Source organism: Drosophila novamexicana, unplaced genomic scaffold (genome assembly GCF_003285875.2).
Source record: "Drosophila novamexicana strain 15010-1031.04,08,12 unplaced genomic scaffold, DnovRS2.1 tig00000770-arrow-pilon, whole genome shotgun sequence".
Taxonomy (NCBI): Eukaryota; Metazoa; Arthropoda; class Insecta; order Diptera; family Drosophilidae; genus Drosophila; species Drosophila novamexicana.
In genome coordinates, this window is record NW_020824821.1 from 2,210,757 (window position 1) to 2,231,507 (window position 20,751).

Below are 20,751 nucleotides of genomic sequence, written 5' to 3' on the forward strand. Positions count from 1 at the left end.
GCCAACCTGCCATTACAAACACTCTAGCTACCTTCTAAACGAACACGTAGGGCAAGAATCGCCTTAGTCTCACGCTATAAGCTAAGCCGCGGAGTCTATTGTCTGATCTTAATGATATATTTGGGGCTGCAATATGCGTATATGCCAAATCGTAATAGCTCTACTTTTAAAAAAGGCCCTTTTTGGGGGATTGCTTAAAAAACGATGTACCCTTTATATTCATATTCGATGGGTTCGGGGCACAACAAACATTTCCAAGAAGATTTTTACAAATAATCGACTGAGAGCACTCGACATTGTTCTCGAATTGGATGGCATTATCCATGCAGCTCTCTAAAACATATTAAATACATTTAAGGTAAGGCAATTGTTGGCACACTTCTTGCATATTAATTATTTGTTTATTGGCTACCTTCAGATTAATTTTGTTTTTTTTTTTTTGGCTGCCCATTGGCCACTCAGGCAGTCAGTCAGTGCTCAGTTGTCGTTGTAAGCGCTTCGCTGGCGTTTTCAATTTCAATCCGATTTATATTTATATAGTTATAGATTTATATAACATTGACAATGTCGCGATTGTCTAGTTCCACACATAGTACCATATATCTGCTGATTTTTCTGCATGTAAGCGCGCGTCGTTTAATATTTTAGTTGCAATTTGCGAAATATTTTAAAAACAAATTCCATTAAATATATATATCTATCTAATGTAACATATTTGGAGGTTTTATTGTTCGTCATCGGCAACAAGACTTGCTAAAGACTGTATTGACATTCAGCTCAACAAATATAAAATATTTACGTGTTTTTTGCTGGATAGACCCTGAAATGTGCTTTTGGTTGAGCTATTTTTAATATACATATATTTTATAACCTGAAGATATGCACTCAATGCAATAGCTTTGAATCTGTTTCTTGGCTTACAACAAAAAAGAAATATTAGTCGTATATAAAAATATTTTTTTTTTTGTATCGATTCCATGTTAATATAATCAACAAATCTTCTATCCATAATGATATAAGTCCGATATGTGGCAGCTACAAAAGGAAGAGGCTTATTAGCCAAGTTACATTTATATATGCTTAAGTGTGAAGAACTAGACTGTATAGAATCAGACAGATATGGCATTATATAGCTGATTTTATTATTAAAGAATATATAGCTAGAGGTTTCACATTTTGTGACAATTAAGTTTTAATAATACCCTTATGGGAGTATAATTTTTAACGAATTTAGGGATGCATAGGAGACACCTTTGCCTCCATATGGTAAATGTGTTGTTGATAAATGTGGTGCCAAGGACTCTCCTCTTATTGCAGACAGTATAAATATCGGAATCAGACGGATCGCAATTATTCATCAGAAAGATATCTTGATAAAAATTTGGCATTTACCAGCACCTTACATTTGAACAAAATCTTATCAGAATCGGACTAATATATTATATATAATAAGTATATCTTGGGAAAATCTTGTCTGTTTTACAAGATACCTAAGCACAATTCTACTAAGCTATTTTCAAAGCCATATTATATCGGACGGCTATGTTATAAAGCTCTCGAAAAAGCAATAGATCGACAGTAAAGTTAGCCTATGAAAGCCAGGGTATCTGTATGTAGGTATTTCTTCTTACGTTTTTTTTCCAGCTTCCTTTTTAGTCAAGATTTGCGTCTACCAAATATTTTTCATACTTAGCCCAATTCGGAACGCGTTCGCTATCACTTTTAAAGACCTTGATTGTCTTCTGTAGGGCATAATAAAATCGTTTGAATGTCTCCAAGCGGCTGGAAGCCATCTCATTAAGGCGCGTCGCGTGTTCTCGAATGCGTTTGGTCTGGCATATAGAATGACTAATTATAATTCGTTCAACCAAAATATGCTCAAATAATAATTGTCTTTAATAATTTCCATGCAGTTCGTATGGCTCCTGACGGCGACGGCGATGCCTACGGCCAGCAGCAGCAGCAGCAGGTTGCCCCCGCTCGCTGCCACGCCCACCAGTGATGGGACTACGCATATTGTGAGCTTTCTAAATGGCAAGTCTGGCGCTGGGGCACGCAAGGAATTTGATTTTGAGCGCAACGAGGCGGAGTCCATCAACTCGGTGCATGTGCAACAGCTCTTTGGCAGCCTGTTGCAGTTGCAAGGACCCGGCAACAATAGCCTGGACACGGATGATGCGCCTGTCAGCGAGCGCAATACGCTGGACGATGAGCTCAGCCTGGATGGGGGGGTCGGTGAGCAGCACGAGAGCTCCACAGAGCAGCCGGATGCCTGGCATCGCATCAAGCTGGCCATACCGGTGCTGGAGCCGGTCAAGCATCTGGTGAATGCCGTTGGCGGCGGCGGGGTCAATGATACGCATGTGCGCACCAATTCGCACCGTTTGATTGGGCACAGTGGGGTGCATCATGCGGTGCATAGCAACAATTCCTCGCCAGCGATTGAGACTGAGGAGGATCGCGAAGAGGCCATCGATAGCACGGGCTTCGATTTCCTCGAAACGCTGGGCACGGCGGGTACCGTGCTCTGGGGCATGCTCCAGAATTTGAGAAAATTGTTTGCGGCTAGTGCGGGCAATGCCAGCACCGCCTTCTCCGGTGGTGCAGCTGGCGGTGGCGGTGGTGGGAATGTTGGTACTGGTGGTGCTTCCTCGGCAAATTAAATTGTAATTTCTGACAATGGAAGTGGTCTTGTGTACTGTGATTAATATTAGCGCTTAGCTTGGGGCATTCAATGTTCCTTCTTTTTAATACTAATGAAATATACGAAAAATTAAATTATAAATAAAAAAAATTCAAAACCAAAAATAAAAAGAAAGTTCGTAAAAATTCAGTCACAATTGCGCATTGCGAGCTGGTTGGTGAATTCGCAGAGCTGCTCCTGGCGCCAGCGCAGATTTGCTTGCGCCTGCTCCAGAGCGCGGCGCAGGCTCCGCGACGATTTCTGCAGCAGCTCCTGGTGGCCATGAATGAATATCCGCAGGTGGCGATAGTCCCGTCTGCTGCTGCTGTGCTGGGTAATCTGTTGCAGCAGTCCAATCAACTCGCGTGTGTTGGAATGATAGCTTTAAGGTGGAAAAAAGAGCAGGATTAGCAAGTTGTACGCTCAAAGGAAGGCTGCCTTGAAGCCAATGTTAGCAAGCAAGATGGGCTTTCTTCGGCAAGGAAGATATAATACCCTTGCAGGCCCAACTTTTTCATAATGCTCATAGTGCTTTGCTCGTATCTAAGAAGCGCAAGGAAAATATATAATGCCGAGTATGGTTAAGATATCTTGAGAAACAACAGGTTTTTTATACAACTTAAATTTCGACGGATCGTTCCTATGGCGGCTATATGATATAGTGATCCGAGGTAAATAAGTTTATGCATAAATGTAGGGTACATAGTGATACTTATAAATGGCGAGTTTGGTCAAGATATCTTGAAAAACAAAACAGTTTTTTTTCGACCGAACATTTCTATGGCAGCTATATGATATGGTGGTCCGATGTTGTCAGGAATTTGTATATATATGAGGAGCATAGTAAAACTAATAAATGCCGAGTTTGGTCAAGATAGCTTAATAAACAAAACATTTTTTCATATAAGAATCTACATTTCGACTGATCGTTCCTATGGCAGCTATACGATATAGTTATCCAGCTGGTTCTAACTTCTGCAAAGTTTCATGACGATAGCTTTAAAACAGACGGACAGACGGACATGGCTATATCTACTTTATGCGGTCGAAGATGTCTACTTCTATACGTTAAACATTTCACGACAAAATTATAATATCCTATGCAAGGGTATAAAAATAAGCTATTGTGTATACTAGGTGGTAGATACTCGGTTTAAAGTTCCAGCATGGTCGAAAAGGGGATGAAAAAATGATATTTTAAACTTGAAGATTCGAACTCCGCACCGAATAGGCAGCTAAATTTTGTGGATTTCAGCAAAGGCCAAACACTTACTAGTCCCGCAGCATCTGGAAATTATGAATATAGAAATCCCTGGCTATGTGGAAGCCCACATCGTTGCGCAAAATGGCGCCAAAGATTTGCGAAGCATCCTGTTTGCGTATAAAGGACTTCTCGTGGTAGATAATGCTCAGATAGCGTTGCAGCAGGCATACCTTGTGTGTGCAGCCCAGAGCGAGGAGTATCAGACGCTGCTCACTGGCCACTGTGGTGCTGCGATATCGCTGCCACAGAAAGTTCCAATCCTCCGCATCGCCATGCCGCATGGCGGTGCAGTAGACCACCGAGCGCAGATTGACCGGCACCGGATTTGTGTCGTCCGGCGCACGGGAGATGAACCAGCGATGATAATACCTTAAAGCATGCTCCACGCAATCCTCTAGCGATAGCCGACACGCCCACTTATTAATCAAGGTCTTATGTGCGGCATGATGTCGATTGTCGCAATCCTCCTGCATGCCTTCCAGGCGGCAATAGATGGGCCCCAGCAGATGGTGCATAAAGTGCTGTTGTGGATTGTCTTAGTTGGAGTTAAGTTTAGATTCAAGCAACGACCCCACCTGAAACTCGTCGTATTGGTTGGTGTGTCGCACGATGCGATAGATGCCACCCAGCTGATCCAATGCTGCACGCCAGGGCATATATTCGCGCTCGTGCCGCACATAGTCCAGCAGCTCGAGGGCCAGTTCATAGTGCATTAGACCACACCAGGCAAGGGCCAGTGCATCATCTAGCAACTGGGCGCGATTCATCACATGAATCCGCTTAAATGCTCGACTGTGCAGCGCCTTGATAATCAGTTCCCAATTGTGGGTGTCATAGTTGACGCGATACGGCGAGCCTACCTGCACATTCAAGATCAACCACTCATCGTCGCCCGGCAGCTGCTCCAGCTCCAGGGGCAACGGCTCGTGCTGTTCCGTGCAACGCAGCCAGGCGCGCGGTTCCGCGGCAATGAAATTCGATGAACAGTCTGTGGCATAGCTGATGGGCACAAACCAGCAGGACTCCTCGGCCAATGGCGGATCTAGCTTCTTGTGCACAAACTCCTTGTCATGCAGCAGAAATCGTTGCTGAGTAATTGTCGCAGTCTTCATCATATAATGCCGCTTCACATTGATCAAGGGTATGCCCTTTTGCAGCGTCCACGTGTCCATCACGGTCTGCACATCCAGATCGAGTGGCATGCTGCCGCATTGATGCGCCGCCTCCGTCAGCGCTAGCCATAAATCCTCCTGCCTGGCATTGCTATAGGCATGCTTCACCAGATAACAGTTGAGGCCGCGCCGAAAGGCCACATCCCCAATGAATATGTGCATCATGCGTATGATAACCGAGCCCTTGCGATAGGTAATGGAATCGAAGAGCTCCGATATTTGACTGGCCTGGCATACTGCCTGGTGTATGGGCCGGGTATTGCAGTAGGCGTCCGTATTGAGCACGGCCAGCACATTGTCCAACATCTGCTCCTCATAGACATGCCATTTGCTGCACAGTTTCTCTATGCCCAGCGTGGCCATATAGGTGGCGAATCCCTCATTTAGCCAGAGATCATTCCACCATTCCATTGTGACCAGATTGCCGAACCACTGATGGGCCAGCTCGTGTGCAATAATATTGGCTACGTGCTGTTTGTCCAGCTGCGAGGAGGCCTCCTCGGCATAAAACAACGCCGCCTCACGGTACGTGATCAGACCCCAGTTTTCCATGGCGCCCGCACTAAAGTCTGGCACAGCCAGCTGATCCATTTTGGGCAGGGGATATTCAATGTCAAACATCTCCTCATAATAGACCAGCAACCTGGGACCAATCTTTGCCGCATAGCCACACTGCTTAATGGCCGTGGCACGAGCCCAGGTGGTAAACTTTACGCGACACTCCTGATTCTGTGAGGCATAGCCCTGGAAGTCGTTAACGCTATAGGCTACCAGATAGGTGGACATGACCTCCGTTTGCTTGAATATGCTCCACAGCCAGTTCTGGCGTTCGCATCTGTAAATCTTGAAAAATACCACTTGGACATTGCGCAAAGTCCAGTCTTCACTGTACTTACATGGGTATCCTCTCCAGGATGGGCATATTGCTGAGCGCATTGTATTGGTCATGATGGCCTAATGTAATATTGAAAGTCGCCTTAAAATTGGGTTCATCGAAGCAGGGAAATGCGGTGCGCGCATCCGCTGGCTCAAACTGCGTCACCGATATAAACCTGAAAGTCTATATTAATATAAATGCATTAGGGAAATATCTTGTATACCTTGTGCAATTGTCTGCACTATCACGGTACGAGCTGGCATAGTAGCCGCTCATGGTGCGCCCCAATCTTCCCCAGAACTGCAAGCGCAGCTGATAGCGTTGTCCCTGCCGCAGTTGTTGCTCCAAGTGCAATATGTAGAAATCATATTTGGCAAGACGCTGTACACTGCTTATATCAACTAGTTCGTTGCAATAGTGCTTCAATAATTTTAGGCGTATGCCGCTTTTGGGAACATTCAAGCCGGCACCCGCATGCAACGTGATATTCTTCGTGGATTGGAGAATTCTCAGCTGAATTTCGACATCTCCCGTAAAAAAGAGGCGTGTGGCATCTTCCAGATGTGTCATAATGCGCAGGTTATAGTGTTGCGGTTTTATGGAGCGTGGTAGGCGATAATAATCGTAGCTGGCGTAGCAAAAAGTTGCAAAAAAGGCGCTCAACAGCATCAAAATACGCATTTCAAGTCGAGCGTGTAACGTATTTTTTCGATTTTAAACTCACTGCTTGGCGTTGCCAGCTAGCTGTCGAAAATAACAAAAACTGTTAATGGTCATGTTAACTAACATGTTTTCGATAGCAGAGCTCGTTGTCAGTTGCTGTTAACAACAGTGCGCTGTAAGCTAACATAACAGCTGTGGTAAAGACAAGCAGCTTGGCAGCCCCACGGCAAGCATATTTGTTTTCCTTTTGTCAGTTTATCCGCCGCTGCTGTTGAAAACGGTTGTGTCAGGGGGGTGTGTGCGTGTCGTTGTAACAAAATATTAAAACATTATACATGGAATTGCTTAAAAACCAAGTTTATAATATAATATTAAACGGATTTAAGTGTCGTGCGTGTTCCGTATTGTACGCTTGTGTATTTTCGGGCAAAACATGAGCATCGGTTTGCCGTCTGGCGCGTGCTGTTCAAGGCGAATGTGTGGCACAAAGCAAAAGACGCGCTGAATGAGCGTGCAAGCGCTGAGAGATACAAAAATAAATGTAAATAAATAAACAAAAGCAGTCTGTTAAATTCCTAACAACAGTAGTTGTTCGCGTGTGACGGGCAGAAAGTAAGTGAACTTCCACGCAATTTAAATAATGCACTTGGCCAACAAATTGAGGCAATATTGTTGTAGCATAAATTGCGAACAGCTGTTTTTGCTGTCTCCGCTTTGGCCGTTATTCTGTTTTTGTTTTGCGCCCTGCGTGCGTTCTCTTGTAATGTTTATAATTTGTTTAATTGTATTTTTATCTCAATTGTTTATTTTGTCTGCCAGTATACAGTGTACAGTAATTTAAATGTTGAAAATTTATTAGTAAAGCAAATAAGCATGTGCTCCATTAGCACTTTGCCCCACTGTGCCGTTGGTAATTATTAGCACAACTCCAATTGGCAAGTAAAGTGTTTCAAATGAGAATGTTGTTAATTTTTTATATTAATGTTGCTGCATACATTTTGCGCTAATTTCTGCCATTGAATGCAAATAAAAATTTTGTCAATTGGCCTGGTAAATGTTCCAGCACTTTCAATTTACAGCTAGCATCAAACTATGGACAAGCTGCCAACTCATTTTATTTACTTGCTGTTTATTGGCACAATAGCAGCAGCAACAACGATAACAACAACAAGCACTTGTAAACATATGCACACACACACACACATTTCACATTCGGCAGAAATTGAGAGCAGCCCACAACAGATGACGTCGCCTGGGCGGCAATCAGACTGCCCCAGCCACGCAGTTGGCAGGCCTCTTGGCGGCTACTGTTCAATGTTTCTCTCATTTGTATTGTGCCAGTTTTGTTTAATATTATTATTATTATTATTTTTTTTTTTTTGATTTATGATCATTATGTCTGCTTGCTGTGCCTACACTTTGTGTTGATTTGATTTGTTTATCTGCGCAAAACGCGTTTACATATTTTTTTCTTTTAATTCAATTTTTGTTAACATAATGTTAAGTATTGCCGGCTTTTTCGTTGTTTTTTTTTGTTTGATTCAGTTTATGCGTTAGTGACGCTCCTTTGCTGTCCCTTTTTTTCTGCTTTCACTTTTACGCTGTGTTTGAGGTTGCGATTTGCCCAGGCGATTTAACAGTTCAATGCAAATTGTAAATTATTGTATTTTTTCGCTATCAATTAAGCATTCAAATCTGTTCATGTTGTAAAAAAAACTCATTGCGTTCATAAATTTTATTTATGTAATTATTTCATTAGTATCTTATCAGCAACTTTTTGACACAAATTTAAACGCACAAGCGTGAAAGAGAGAGAGACACACACAATATGCTGTCAGTGCTGCCAGTCTTTAAAAAGCAAAAACGGCTAGTTATAAAGGTAGAAAAAAGCTAGATTTTAAAAAGAGAAAGAAAACAGTTGATACAAATTTGTGTGTTTTTATGTATATTTTATTCCATATTTTTTTTTTTGACAATTTGAGCTGCATTATTTTATGGATCAGAATTAGAAAAACAATTTGGGTCGAAAAAACTACCAAATACCAATTTGTTCGCAATCGCACTTATAAAAACAGTCATATTTGGCAATAAACCAGCTGCATTGTCAACACCGGAGCGTGTTCGAATAGTTTAATTTGATTTATGTTAATACTTTCAATGTATAAATAAATATCGAATTTAAAGCTAGCATCAATTAAGCTTTTAAATACATTTAAGCCATTAAAACTGGAATTGTTACGTCGTTATTTACTGCTTCTTTTCTATAAGTTCACAATTCCAATTGAGTTCACTTATGCTATAGAGTTTTGCCCACTCGTTACTTGTAAGACTCGTTTATTTATTGGATTAGGTTATTGTTGTTGTAGTTTGAGATAAGAGTCTTTCAAGATAAGAACAGACAATTTGATGTGTGCAATATGTCTAATCTAAGTCATTCATAAATTAGAAACTATGTGTATTGAAAAAGATAGAAAACAGCTTTATAAAAAATGTGAACAAAGTTGAAAGGCTTTCAGCTAATTGAATATTTTTCTAATCTTATTAACCAAATAAAAGTCCAAAGTTTTATACTAATTAAATATTCTTATTATTTTTCCAGCTAAACGCTTGTGAGCCCGAAATCGTACTTCCTATCGATATGGGCTGCCAAAAGTGAGCGATAGGTGGCGCTGCTTGCTATCGGACAATGACTGGGCGGCATTTGTTTGGCATTTTCGTGGAATTATGTAATTGTTGTCCCGTTGAATTATTTAGCTGGCGCTTAAGTCCAACCATCGGTTAATCAAAATTGCGATTGTTAAGAAAACTGTGGCCCTATGGAACATGCCCGGGGATATGCATAAGAACGTTTCCGTACAAGTTGACAGTGATTTTGCTTTGTTACTACCAAGCGGTGTTTATGAGATTAAAAAAATGGAACCACGCTCAAAAATACGAACAATTATTGTATTTTGCCTATTTTTAGCCATAGCGGGCATCATTGGATTCGGCTATTTCTGTCAAGATCAGGTAAGTGATATCGTCTATCATTTATCGATAAGCATCAAATTTCTCTGATGCAAATGCCATAAATTTAAATATATATATATATATATATTTATATATTTCTTTTGTTGCCCCCTCCTGCTTGGCGCCAATGCAAATCAGGCAGCATCTGCTAAATTTCAAAATTTATATTGTTGTTTGCATTTTATTAAATTTTATTTTTGTGCCATAATCGATTCTTGGAATTTACGTTGTCTGTCGCCAAACAAACCAAAAATAAAACTCGTTTTTGCCCAAAATTCAACAATTTATTAGACTGTGTTTCTCCAACGGATTACACAAATCACAAGTGATTCTCGCATTTTTTAGCTCTTTTTTATTTTCATGCAACAAACCAATTTGTTGTTTATACACATTTTTGTTTTTGTTTGGGAAATTATTGGCGCCGTATACTTCCAATTGTTTGGATAGGCACAAAAGACTCAAAAGGTGGCAGAAAATGGGGCATGTATTCGAATACAGTGAAATCTCTACTGATGAACAGGCAATTGTTTCCAGTTTTTCCAGGTTTTGGTTCATGCCTTCGGTTTTCGTATATTTTGAAATGTTTTTTTAGTTGCCCGCTCTACTAAAAATATTGCATGTTGAAAATATTTTCAAAAAGTAGTTGTTGGCTAGATTTGATCCACGTTTGAACCGGCAGGAATATGCTACAGTGTGGAATAATTTTATTGGAATCCGCTTAAGAGAACTTTCACTGTACTTGACATACTGCCAGCTGTTTAAATTGTGTACGTTTACACAATATAGATTTCATATTGTGTGTTCCTTTTGTTTTATATTTTAATACATGTTCTTTTTTTTATGCATTTAACTGTTTTAGCTCTTTTGATTGATTTATATTTAATCTTCTTCAAAAATAACGGCACGTTGCTGCAATAGATTCGATAGTGTTGATTTATTTGATTAAAAATTTTCCTGCACATTTGTTATTCGCACATTTCGATTCGACAATTAAAAATACTCGTAATGAACTGTTGACATGACGGCTCGCATTGATAAGCATTTGAATATGCCGAATATATCGTTCAAAAATGACTGATTTAATGACTGCGGCGCAGAGTGCACTGGGTCTCCCCAAAAATCGTATCCCAAACATCCAAAAGCAGCGCATTTGACGGCCAACCCCGGAACGTATAAATTCTAAACACAGCGGGCCATCATTCAGTTTACAGCTACACACACATATCTACGTGTGCGTGTGTGTGTGTGTGTATGTGTGTGCTTCCATATATGTAATTTATCAATTAATCTTCGTGCCAAGTCATCTCTAATATTAGCATCGATAAATTCATTAGTGTAGCTCATAAATTTTTAAATGCTCGTCAGCGTTATGCACTGGAATTTTATTAAACTTGACTTACGCTCAGTTTTATATATGATATTTTTTGATTGAAATGCGACTTAAGAAACTGCATTATCAATTTTTAGAAGGCTTAAGCTAGTAGTCGACAGTCATAAGGTAGTAATTAGTTCTTATCGATAAATAAGTGCAATCAGTAGTCCGGTTGTAATGCTGAGCTATCGATAACAATGAAGATTAATTTAAATCAATACATATATTCTCTATCTTTTTTAGTTTAATTGATTTCGAAACTATTAAGGTTATCAAATTTAATGTGTTTTGTTCCAGATATAGATTTCTCAAATAATAAAAAAACTCAATATATAAGGATAAGAATAAATATACCAAATCGTATAACCTAGATGTTTGTAATAAAAACTAAACTAACTGAATATGCCCCATAAAGCCAAGAATAGTTTTATAATAATAAAACACGCAAGCGTCTGTCTGGCCAAAAGTGCCATATATTTAAATATGTGGTATGTATACACACACATATATATGTTAAAAATAGGCCAGTTGTGGGCGCGTGCGTTACTTTTAGAAACTGAGTTCACTGTCAATCAAAATAGTGTATTTATTTAAAAAACTGATTTCGCTTCTAATATCAATTGGCTCTATGCTTATCAACAAACTCTATTTTTGTAACATATTTGAAAAGTTAAACATGACAAAAAAAATGTTCTATTTAGCTAATGTAGTGTTGTTTTGTGCGCCCACGACAAGTTACGGATACAGTGAAAGCTCCCTTAAGCGAACACCGTGTCGAAGTATTACGACTTATATCCTTGCAGATATGTGCGTTTTATTTTAATAAAAAAATAAAATTAAATTAATATTTATAGGCGGAAATGTTACCCCAAGTCAGCTGTCGGTTAGTAGAGCATTCACTGTACTCGGCCATACCCGTAGCCAGTACTCATAGTACTCTTAGCAAATTGAAATGGTGAGCAAAGTGACATTAATTGGGCACAGCTGCCAGTTGGGGAACATAACACGCGATCTTGAATAGTCCTATGTGGTGGTTTTTTATTTTCCTTTTCTCTGGCGAGACAACATGGCAGACAAGAGCCACGCCCAGTTGAGAAATATATATATGTGTTTTTCAAAAATAGCTTAATTAGTGACGCGTTGCGACAAATGAAAAGTGTAGCGAAATAAATTAATGCATGATCATTGCGTAGGCGCATTGCGTGTCCGAATTTCATTTCTGTTGCAACGCATTTTCCCTAAAATGCACTTTTATTTGGGGGAATATACAAATGTGTTTAGAGATACACTCATTTAAGATTAAATATGATTAGCACTAGGTATATATATATTTTTCTTTTTTTGTTGTCGATACATTTGTTGCTATATTTATAAATACATTAAGGTGAATGTCAACTTGAAGATGTGTCCGTTGTTTTTATGATTTAAATTAGCTAAGAGCTGGGATAAGTGAATTATTTTAAAAATGTTATTAGCAACAGTATCCAATGTTAGAGTTTAAGAAAGTGTGCCTTCTGTTAACTCCAGAAATGCTTGGCTAGTTCTGTTATGCGTAAACAATATAATGTCATGTGGTTCTCACATTAAAGAGATTACCAATTGGTAGTTAAGCAAACCGCTCTTAAAGATTGACAGATTAAGAAATGAATTTATCGAATTTTTACCAAGCTTATCGTAGCTTACAATTCTAATTTAACGTAATTATCCTATACGCTAACATGTTCTGAGCAGAAGAGCGTACTCATGCATATATATTTGCATTATATTATTAGACGCGTGCAGCAGTGGTATACATGTTCAGCACTTATGCCAGAAGACGGGCAACCGTCAAGTGTTCGATCAAATTACATTTTGAATATATGCATTCTTGTCAATGGCAATATTTATGATTGTAACAAAGTATTATATTAAAAACAAAAATAAACACTTATCTCTATAAAAGGTTGTGTTAAAGGCCAGCCTGTCAGCTTCAACATAGTGATAGCTCCGACATGTTATGCAACTGCTATGCTTTATTAGTTAATGTTAGGGTTTAGATTATGTATGTATGTGCTATTCATAAAGACTATGACATATGACTGTTTGGTGTCTTTCACGGATGTAATGTTAACAGTAATGAAGTTTTACTAGGGTCCGTCTTGTCACTGTATGTTATCTCTGAAAGCTAGATTCTGTTAGTGGCTCTTCGTACTTATTTTGCGGTGGCAGCATTTACAAGTAGTTTACCTATGTTAATGGGCAACGCATGTGCTTTTTAATTTGAGCTTAGGGATATTTGATTTTCTGATTACTTGATAAATTGTGTATATTTCAGTTATAAGACTTGTTTATGTTTTTCAATTATTTACTCAACTATCATTTGCTCATATGGCAAATGCTCAATTGTTTTGATTAATGGGAATATTTGCATTACATTTGTTGAATCGAAATACCCAACCTGAGCTCATTATGTAGCGCAATAAAAATGTGTTAAAAACTTATCAGACAGACAGAAAACCAACAAACAAAATTAAACACTTTTACCTTGAATATTCATTAGGTCGTTGCCGTAATTTGGGATCGTCTTTTATATTCACATACATTTCTATTTATTCAAACTTCCACGATGTTAAACGTTAAGCGAGGAAATAAAAGTGAAAAAATAAAGAGAATTCAGAGCGTTGTATATGTATATACACAAAACTCATTAATTAAATGCGAGCGTTTGTTGCTCTTGCTAATTTTCGTGTTGTTTTTAGTTGTTTTTATTGTAAATGGCGAGTGGAGACCTGATGTAATTATCAAAAGCTACACAAATAAATTACAATAATGCAAATATAACTGAACTCTAAAATTGAATTTCCTTTCGTTATTTTTTTAACAAATAAGTTATTAATTTATTTTGAAGTTTATTGCTTGTGGTACTGCTTTTTGAGCTGAGGCTGCTCAACATAAATTTTGGCAAGAGTTTTGTAACTTTTGGCCAAATTTTCTGGGTCGTAGCCTAATGAAATATTACACTAAAGTGTATTTATAACTTTGTTGCTTTTAGTACGTTGGCTTGCTCGGCAATAAAATTTTAGTGTGCGTGTGTTTTCTCTTTTTGAAATATGCGCGAGCATGAGTCTATAATGCTAATGCTTTGTTTTTCGCTTTTCTAGTTTTTCTAAACAACTTTCCGGCCACAAATAAAGTTTTTCTTTTATTGTTTTAGCATACTGGCACTTACAGAAAAATTCAGCTGATATTTCTATCTCCCTCACTCTTTCGCCCTCTGTGGCTTCAATTTTTATTACAAATTTATTGCTCTATTTGGGAACTGCAAACACTTGTCCTGCCTGGTCTTAAAACACAACTGGATTTAGTTCGATCGTAAAATCAACTTCTTACAACAACGGCAGCCAATGTACATAATTTTTCGGTTTCCTAATCTCTTTTAAGGCAGTTTATTAGCATAGATTTGGTTTATGATCGTGTCAATTTATGACCCTGTTGGATTCGTCTATATCAGCTGATGACTTTGGACCTTCTTTTTATCGTACAGCGCCTCACTTTAATCAATTTAATAGTGTGTCAGAATAACACACCGCCGGGAGATATATCTCCAAACAATGTAAACAGAGTCGTTAATTTTGAATACTGTATCTTGAGCAAGAGGCGAATGTTGATCACTAGGAAACTTAAATGAATTCAGACAGAAACAAACGTAAAAAAATAAAAAAACTGAAATTAAACATTGGTTAAATAAAAAATTATTATTTCTTTATAGTTATCTAACGTTTTACGAAGATAATCTTTCATATCTGTTGCTTTTTGTTCATAGATAACTTTTTCGTAACTCTTTTAAACAATAGATAATATCTTGCTTTAACGCGGCTGTTCAACCTAACACAAGATTTATTTGATTTTAAAACTAAACGATCGCTTTACCAGACAGTTTCTAGTGAAAACCCCTTCCACAATTGTCGCTTTAGCTCACAGATAGTCAATTAATCAATTTAAATTGTGTGTTTTCTAATGAAATCTTAACGATTTACATTGATTTATTAACTTGTTTAATGTTTATTGCCCGTTAATGATAATTAGAAAAAGTACTTAAGTTTCATTGCTTAATTTATGCACGCCTAATGCTTAACTGTGTAGCTTGTAATTCGCAACCTGTTTAAGCAGCTGACAATATATAAAATATAATGAATATTTTCTTTGAAATTTTAATTAATTAACACTCTGCCCATTAAAAGCATTTAAAGGCTTGACTGTCCATGCAATTAACATCAATATACTGTGTTCATGTGATGTCTTTATAATCATCCTAACGAGCCGTAACGTAAAACCAGTGGCTCAAGAGCGACAGCAAAAACAACAAAGAGAACTATATCAAGTCGAAACCAATTAAAGTATCAGCAAATCTGAAATATAAAAAGCACTTGCCCAGGCCATGCTAAAAGCAAAAGAAGCCGCCAATGAACCGGTGAGGGGCAACCGGGTAGGGGCAGGGGCACAGAAAAACCGCACATGTCATAAGCCAGAAGGCGCGTGTCAGCGGCACTTTAATGTGGTATCATCCGCTCTAACAATGGAGCACATGAATTTCAGATTAGTGCTGCGGTTTTTTTTTATTTTTTTAAAGACCCAAAACCCAAATCTTAAAAACAATGGGGGGCACAGCTGATTTTGGAAAAGATCAACGCGCATTATTCACGCCTATTTGAAGTTAATTCGTGCACAAAAGATCGTTGATATCTACGCTGTGAGTGTGAGTGGGATAGCAAGAGCGAGGGGAGAGAGATGGAGAGAGAGAGCGAGAGAGCGAGGAAGAGACAGAGAGAGAGAGAGAGAGACAGAGAGAGAGAGAGAGAGAGAGAGAGAGAGAGAGAGAGAGAGAGACAGAGAGAGACAGAGAGACAGAGAGAGAGAGAGAGAGAGAGAGAGAGAGAGAGAGAGAGAGAGAGAGAGAGAGAGACAAGGAGAGGGTATATCACTTTTAGTTTATAATATCGTCTGGCACAAATTAGCCAACTGGCCAAAGTTCGACCCCGACCCTGTCCAGTGCCCAGTTTCAGCCTTTTTTCTCAACGTTATTTTGATAACTTTTCTGATAGCCTTCGACAGTTTTTGTTGTTGCTTTTAAGGCTCGGCCCAATGTCTGGTGCACGTACGAAAACTGGTTTTAGTTTATCTGGCAGGTTATAATTATATGTGTGTGTGTGTGCGTATGTGTAGCTAGTATACACTGCAACTAAGCGATTCGAATCGATTGGAGATAAAACTTGAAAAGTCTAGGCTTAAATTATTTTTCAAGTGGTATGACGCTTTAAAGACAAGTCCCAAGCTTTAAGCCAAACCTCAAGCAAAGAGGTTATTATTTTATATTATTTTATTTACGTATATTTGTAAAATTTGATAAGCTTTAATTCGAATGGAAAGCTTTATTACCATGGAAAGCAATTAACAAAAGCTCTCAATCGAAGCATTTAGTGCTTTAAGAATTTACTAAATAGAAATAAATCTTTTAAGCTGACTCAAGAATCTATTAAATTTAGTATAAATTATAAATTAAAGATATTTTTCAAATGCTTAGAGTTACCAAAGCTTTTCATTGCATTAGTTGAAAAGTTAATTTAGAGATAAAACTCTCTTATATATTGATAGACACTGGTTAGGGTATCAGCAAGTCGTCAAATTAATTTTTTTTTTGTTTTTTTTTTATTTTTCGTTTTTATTATTGAATGACGGTCTCATGTTTGAAAGCAATGTAAGCTGATAGCCGCTTATGAGCTTAAATGGCAATGCAGGTAGATGCCTTTATTTTTTGTTTGTATACATTTTTTATATGCCTTTGGGGTAGTTCATCAAAGAGAGGATCAAACGCTTGGCAGCGGCATCATCTGCATAACAGTTTAGGTTGACTAAATGGCGAGTTGCGGGCCTGGTCAACTGATACCTGGCTACGCGAAAGAGTTAAGAGCAAACTTCATAGGCTAATGGATATGTCTAATTGGGTGGTATTGTATAACTAATTTTAGTAATTTGTCATATGATATCTCATTTTGAGCTAAAGGCTCTTAAATATTTTGCCCTTTTATTGCTGTTTAAATTGAAATACGAATTTTATAGAGATATTCATAATGCTGTTTCATTTTGCAATTGCCTTGCATAAATAACTTTAATATATGCGCCTAATAAACCATCCACAAATTTCTGCATGTTTTTGCATGTTTTTCCTCCATCCCCCGCCCTAATTTACCATTTTAATTTTCACAGCAATTGCCAATTACGAATTAAATTCAAAATGTTTTATAAAATGCAATTAGCGTTTTGTAATTCTCATTGGAAATGTTTTAGTCAGGTGTTTGTCCTTCTGCTGTGCATTTAAGCCACGGCTAATTGGACTATTTTAGTATTTCAAAAATTTTGAATGCATGCCTCGCAATTTGGCTAATGGGCGAATAAATATAGCTAGATGGTGAGCGCGGTGAATGAGTACGTGGAAATTATTAATTATTATTTATTTATATGATTATTGTGCTATATTTATAATTTTATACTGGATTAAATCAGTTGAATAGGTAAGCTTTTTAAAATCATTTTATATCAGAAAATAAAAGAAAAAAACATGTAAGAGGTTCTAGTCGGGATACACCAAATTCAAAAATATATAATATTCTAGAAACTACATGTTAAGTTTGGTGGCTCGAGCTCTTATTATTTACCAATATTGCCCAAAAAACAGGATTTTGATATAGATTTTTATCGATTTCTTGGAAACGGGGCAAGTTATCGATTATCGAAAACAAACTCGATCTGCGCAGGCACTAGGAGGACCTACATCTAAAATTTCAATATCCATGCGTTCATACATACGGACAGACGGACATGGCTAGATCGACTTGACTGTTGATGTTGATCAAGAATATATATACGTTATGGGGTCGGAGATGCTTTCTTCTGCCTGTTACATACATTTATATTTTGCACAAATACAATATACCCTTTTTACCCATTTTTAATGGGTTCAGGGTAGAATAAGTATGAAAATCCATATGATATATTATGGTATATATCTAAGCGTATCATTTTGTGTTTTTTTTTTTTTTATAATTTTAACATATTATCGCAGCTATAAAAACTATAAAATTTTAATCGGGTCAATCTAATATCCCTATATTCAACTAAATATTAAGCTTATTTTTATTTAGCAGCACATTAATTTAGTTTTATAAGCCTAATGAACTCAAATAATATCGAAAACTTTTGCCTCGTGGCGCTATTTTAAAAATATAGCAAATTGTGCAAAAAGCATCCAATTAAAACTTTTACACAATTATATGGTCAGGCCAGCCCAAAGCAGGCCAAAACCAACTAAACAGCCAGACAGAAAAGTCGGTCTAACAATGATTTAGTTCTGTGGCAACATAGCAGCAACAACAATTCTATGAATAACTTTATACTGTCGCCTATCTAACGAGCTGCAAAAATGTGAAGCGTATTATATGATATACTTAGCAAATATATGTATAAGCTGGAGGGGGGTGTGTTGGGTTTGGTCTACGATAAAGGATTTCCGCTTGGTTGCTTGAAATATGAGCAGATTTTCACAATAATAATGAGGAAAAGCCGTCTCACAATTTATTATGCACTGGAAAATGTGTTATATTTCTTCTTTTGTGATTATCATCAACATCATCATGAATCGCACGCACGATAATTACAACGAATGGTTAGGGGAATCGGGGAACTAGTTCTAAATATAGCCCAGACCCCGATGTGACAATGTGAGAGGCGTGTTTGGATTTCGCAATTGCAATACGATTGTTAACTATACACATAATACGATTTTATGGTTATGGTTTGTGCTCTTAAGTGGAGCCAGAAGGAACAGAATAAGGGGCCCTGACGAAAGTATTTTTTTTTTGGGATATCGACTTACGTCGAGGCGTCAGTCGGCGCGTCGCGACAAAGAATGAATGTCTTATGGCTTACGGCTTATGTCTGCTCTTTAAATCCCTCAACCCAAACCCACCCGCTATACGCCACGCTCCCCACCACCACCCCCACCCCTTCACAGTCCATCAGGGGTCTAACATTGTTTTGCACTTGGATGACAGCTCGCTGCTTGAAGTATTTTCCAGTTTGCTCACGTATTAATTGCTCGAGTGGAAACGACGACAGCAGCTACAAAAAAGAAGAAAAAAACCGAAAAATGTCGAAAAAATCACTGACGACGAAAACAGAAAAGTTATCGACCGAAGCATGTTTTGTTTTTGATGTTCTTTCGCTTTTCATCTTTTCTTTTCTTTCAGTTTTGGTCAGTCGTCGAAATATGCTGAAAATATTAACAAAATGCTTCGATTGTCATATTATCCGTAATGGCTTTCCTTTTCCTACTTCTTTCATAAGTGTCTGATATTTTGATTTATGAATGAATGCGATTTTTGCGGCTCAAGCAACACACTTTTATGCTATATAATTTCGAGTCTATTGCGTTGTTAATCAATTTGAGCTCATGGTAAATTGAAATACTAATTAGGAAAGCTAAGCTAAGCTAACAAAAAAAAAAAAAAAAAAACAATAACAAGATATAAAGTATTTTGAAATTCTTTAATATTTATTTATATTGCTTTTTCTTTGTGTCTTTTTGTAAATGCCCCCTTTCTCTTAACGCTGTCGACAGACTGCCCCCATAATTCATAACGACAGGCTCTTTATTGTTATCGATATTATATTTATCTTGCTATCGACACCTATTTATAATTAACATAGATAGCAAAACTTTAGTAACATTGCTAATGCTGTCAACGATGACATTCTACAATATTATTATTAGACATGTAATATAAATGTTTGAAATTAGTTTTGTTACCTAATCTTAGGCATACTTTCGCTTTAAATGAGGTTTATATTTAGTCTAAGTGTTTAACTAAGCAGGTTTATAGTAACTGCATCTTGAAATTACCAGGCTTTGCCTGCAAATTCGAAAACATATTTGTTCTTGACAGGGGCACGAACCTTCTTACCTAGTCGGCCCGCTTCGCTACTCAATTAACCTTTTGGTGTCTGCTTAAAAATACTTCATTATAAGTAGTTGACAATTTTAAAAATTAAATCAATTCCAATATCTTTTTTGTTAAATTTAGTATTTTATTTACTTAATAATTAATCAGCAAAAACAATAATTGAAACTTGCTGTGCAATATAATAATATTATATTTTATAATATAGTTATAAATGTTTGTAATTTGTTACTTATTTATTTTTATTTTATCCTGTCTGGCTATGTTTTTCTTGTTTTGTATGCCACACAATATTTTCTGTCTCTGCCTACCTCTCTAGCACATCCTTAAGATTTTTTTCCACTCTTTATAGGTTCGTTAGACTTACCTTTTGCCCAAGTATAATTCCGACCGCCCGTGCTGCTGTAGCCTGCTGTTTATTCTCTCTTTCTTTCTTTCTTTCACTTGAACCTCATATTCACAGAGCAGACATCGGAGTCGTGAATTGCATAGGAAATACGCACTCTGAGTTTTATATTTAAAATCGAGGCACTTTATGAATGCCGATTGCATACGCTTGTAGGGTGCAACAAGGGGCGAGGGGGAAGCAATTGCAGAAGTGGCCACTGAAAATTCATCACGGAAGTCGTAAATAATGCTCCCAGACATGTTCAATGGACGGACGTGCAGACGGGCCAGCCAAATGTCATAGTGTGAACCAAGCACTGACTATATACAC

At 37.7% G+C, this 20,751-nt stretch overlaps 3 protein-coding genes across 4 annotated transcripts in view; 2 read left to right on the forward strand and 1 right to left on the reverse strand.

The window, feature by feature from the left end:
- Positions 1 to 491: 491 nt before the first annotated feature.
- LOC115763820 lies at positions 492 to 2,774 on the forward strand. Its single transcript, XM_030706570.1, has 2 exons — positions 492 to 621; positions 1,914 to 2,774. The coding sequence occupies exons 1-2, from the start codon at positions 565 to 567 to the stop codon at positions 2,661 to 2,663; spliced, it is 807 nt and encodes a 268-aa protein (XP_030562430.1). The 5' UTR covers positions 492 to 564; the 3' UTR covers positions 2,664 to 2,774.
- Positions 2,775 to 2,819: 45 nt separating this feature from the next.
- LOC115763818 (aminopeptidase N-like) lies at positions 2,820 to 6,745 on the reverse strand. 2 transcript variants are annotated; one of them, XM_030706568.1, is made up of 5 exons: positions 6,220 to 6,745; positions 6,016 to 6,171; positions 4,523 to 5,954; positions 3,957 to 4,468; positions 2,820 to 3,065 (listed from the first exon to the last, which is right to left on the reverse strand). In XM_030706568.1, the coding sequence occupies exons 1-5, from the start codon at positions 6,675 to 6,677 to the stop codon at positions 2,831 to 2,833; spliced, it is 2,793 nt and encodes a 930-aa protein (XP_030562428.1). In that variant the 5' UTR covers positions 6,678 to 6,745; the 3' UTR covers positions 2,820 to 2,830. The 2 variants fall into 2 exon arrangements, with proteins under 2 accessions (XP_030562428.1, XP_030562429.1); XM_030706569.1 differs by lacking the exon at positions 6,220 to 6,745 and having other exon boundaries at positions 4,523 to 5,962; positions 6,016 to 6,087.
- Positions 6,746 to 6,935: 190 nt separating this feature from the next.
- The window catches only part of LOC115763676 (heparan-sulfate 6-O-sulfotransferase 1), a 123,041-nt gene continuing 109,225 nt past the window's right edge, over positions 6,936 to 20,751 (forward strand). Inside the window, exons 1-2 of the mRNA XM_030706348.1 lie at positions 6,936 to 7,271; positions 9,259 to 9,668. Of these exons, the coding sequence (XP_030562208.1) occupies positions 9,483 to 9,668 (186 nt within the window). The 5' untranslated portion in view covers positions 6,936 to 7,271; positions 9,259 to 9,482. The remainder of the gene's footprint in view (positions 7,272 to 9,258; positions 9,669 to 20,751) is intronic.

Coding starts and splice junctions, on each gene's coding strand:
- LOC115763820 (XM_030706570.1), top strand. CDS start 565: ATGTCGCGATTGTCTAGTTCCACACATAGTACCATATATCTGCTGATT. Junction 622..1,913: donor ATCTGCTGATTTTTCTGCAT/GTAAGCGCGCGT, acceptor ATTTCCATGCAG/TTCGTATGGCTCCTGACGGC.
- LOC115763818 (XM_030706568.1), bottom strand. CDS start 6,677: ATGCGTATTTTGATGCTGTTGAGCGCCTTTTTTGCAACTTTTTGCTAC. Junction 6,172..6,219: donor AGTGCAGACAATTGCACAAG/GTATACAAGATA, acceptor ATAGACTTTCAG/GTTTATATCGGTGACGCAGT. Junction 3,066..3,956: donor TTCCAGATGCTGCGGGACTA/GTAAGTGTTTGG, acceptor TCCACCTTAAAG/CTATCATTCCAACACACGCG.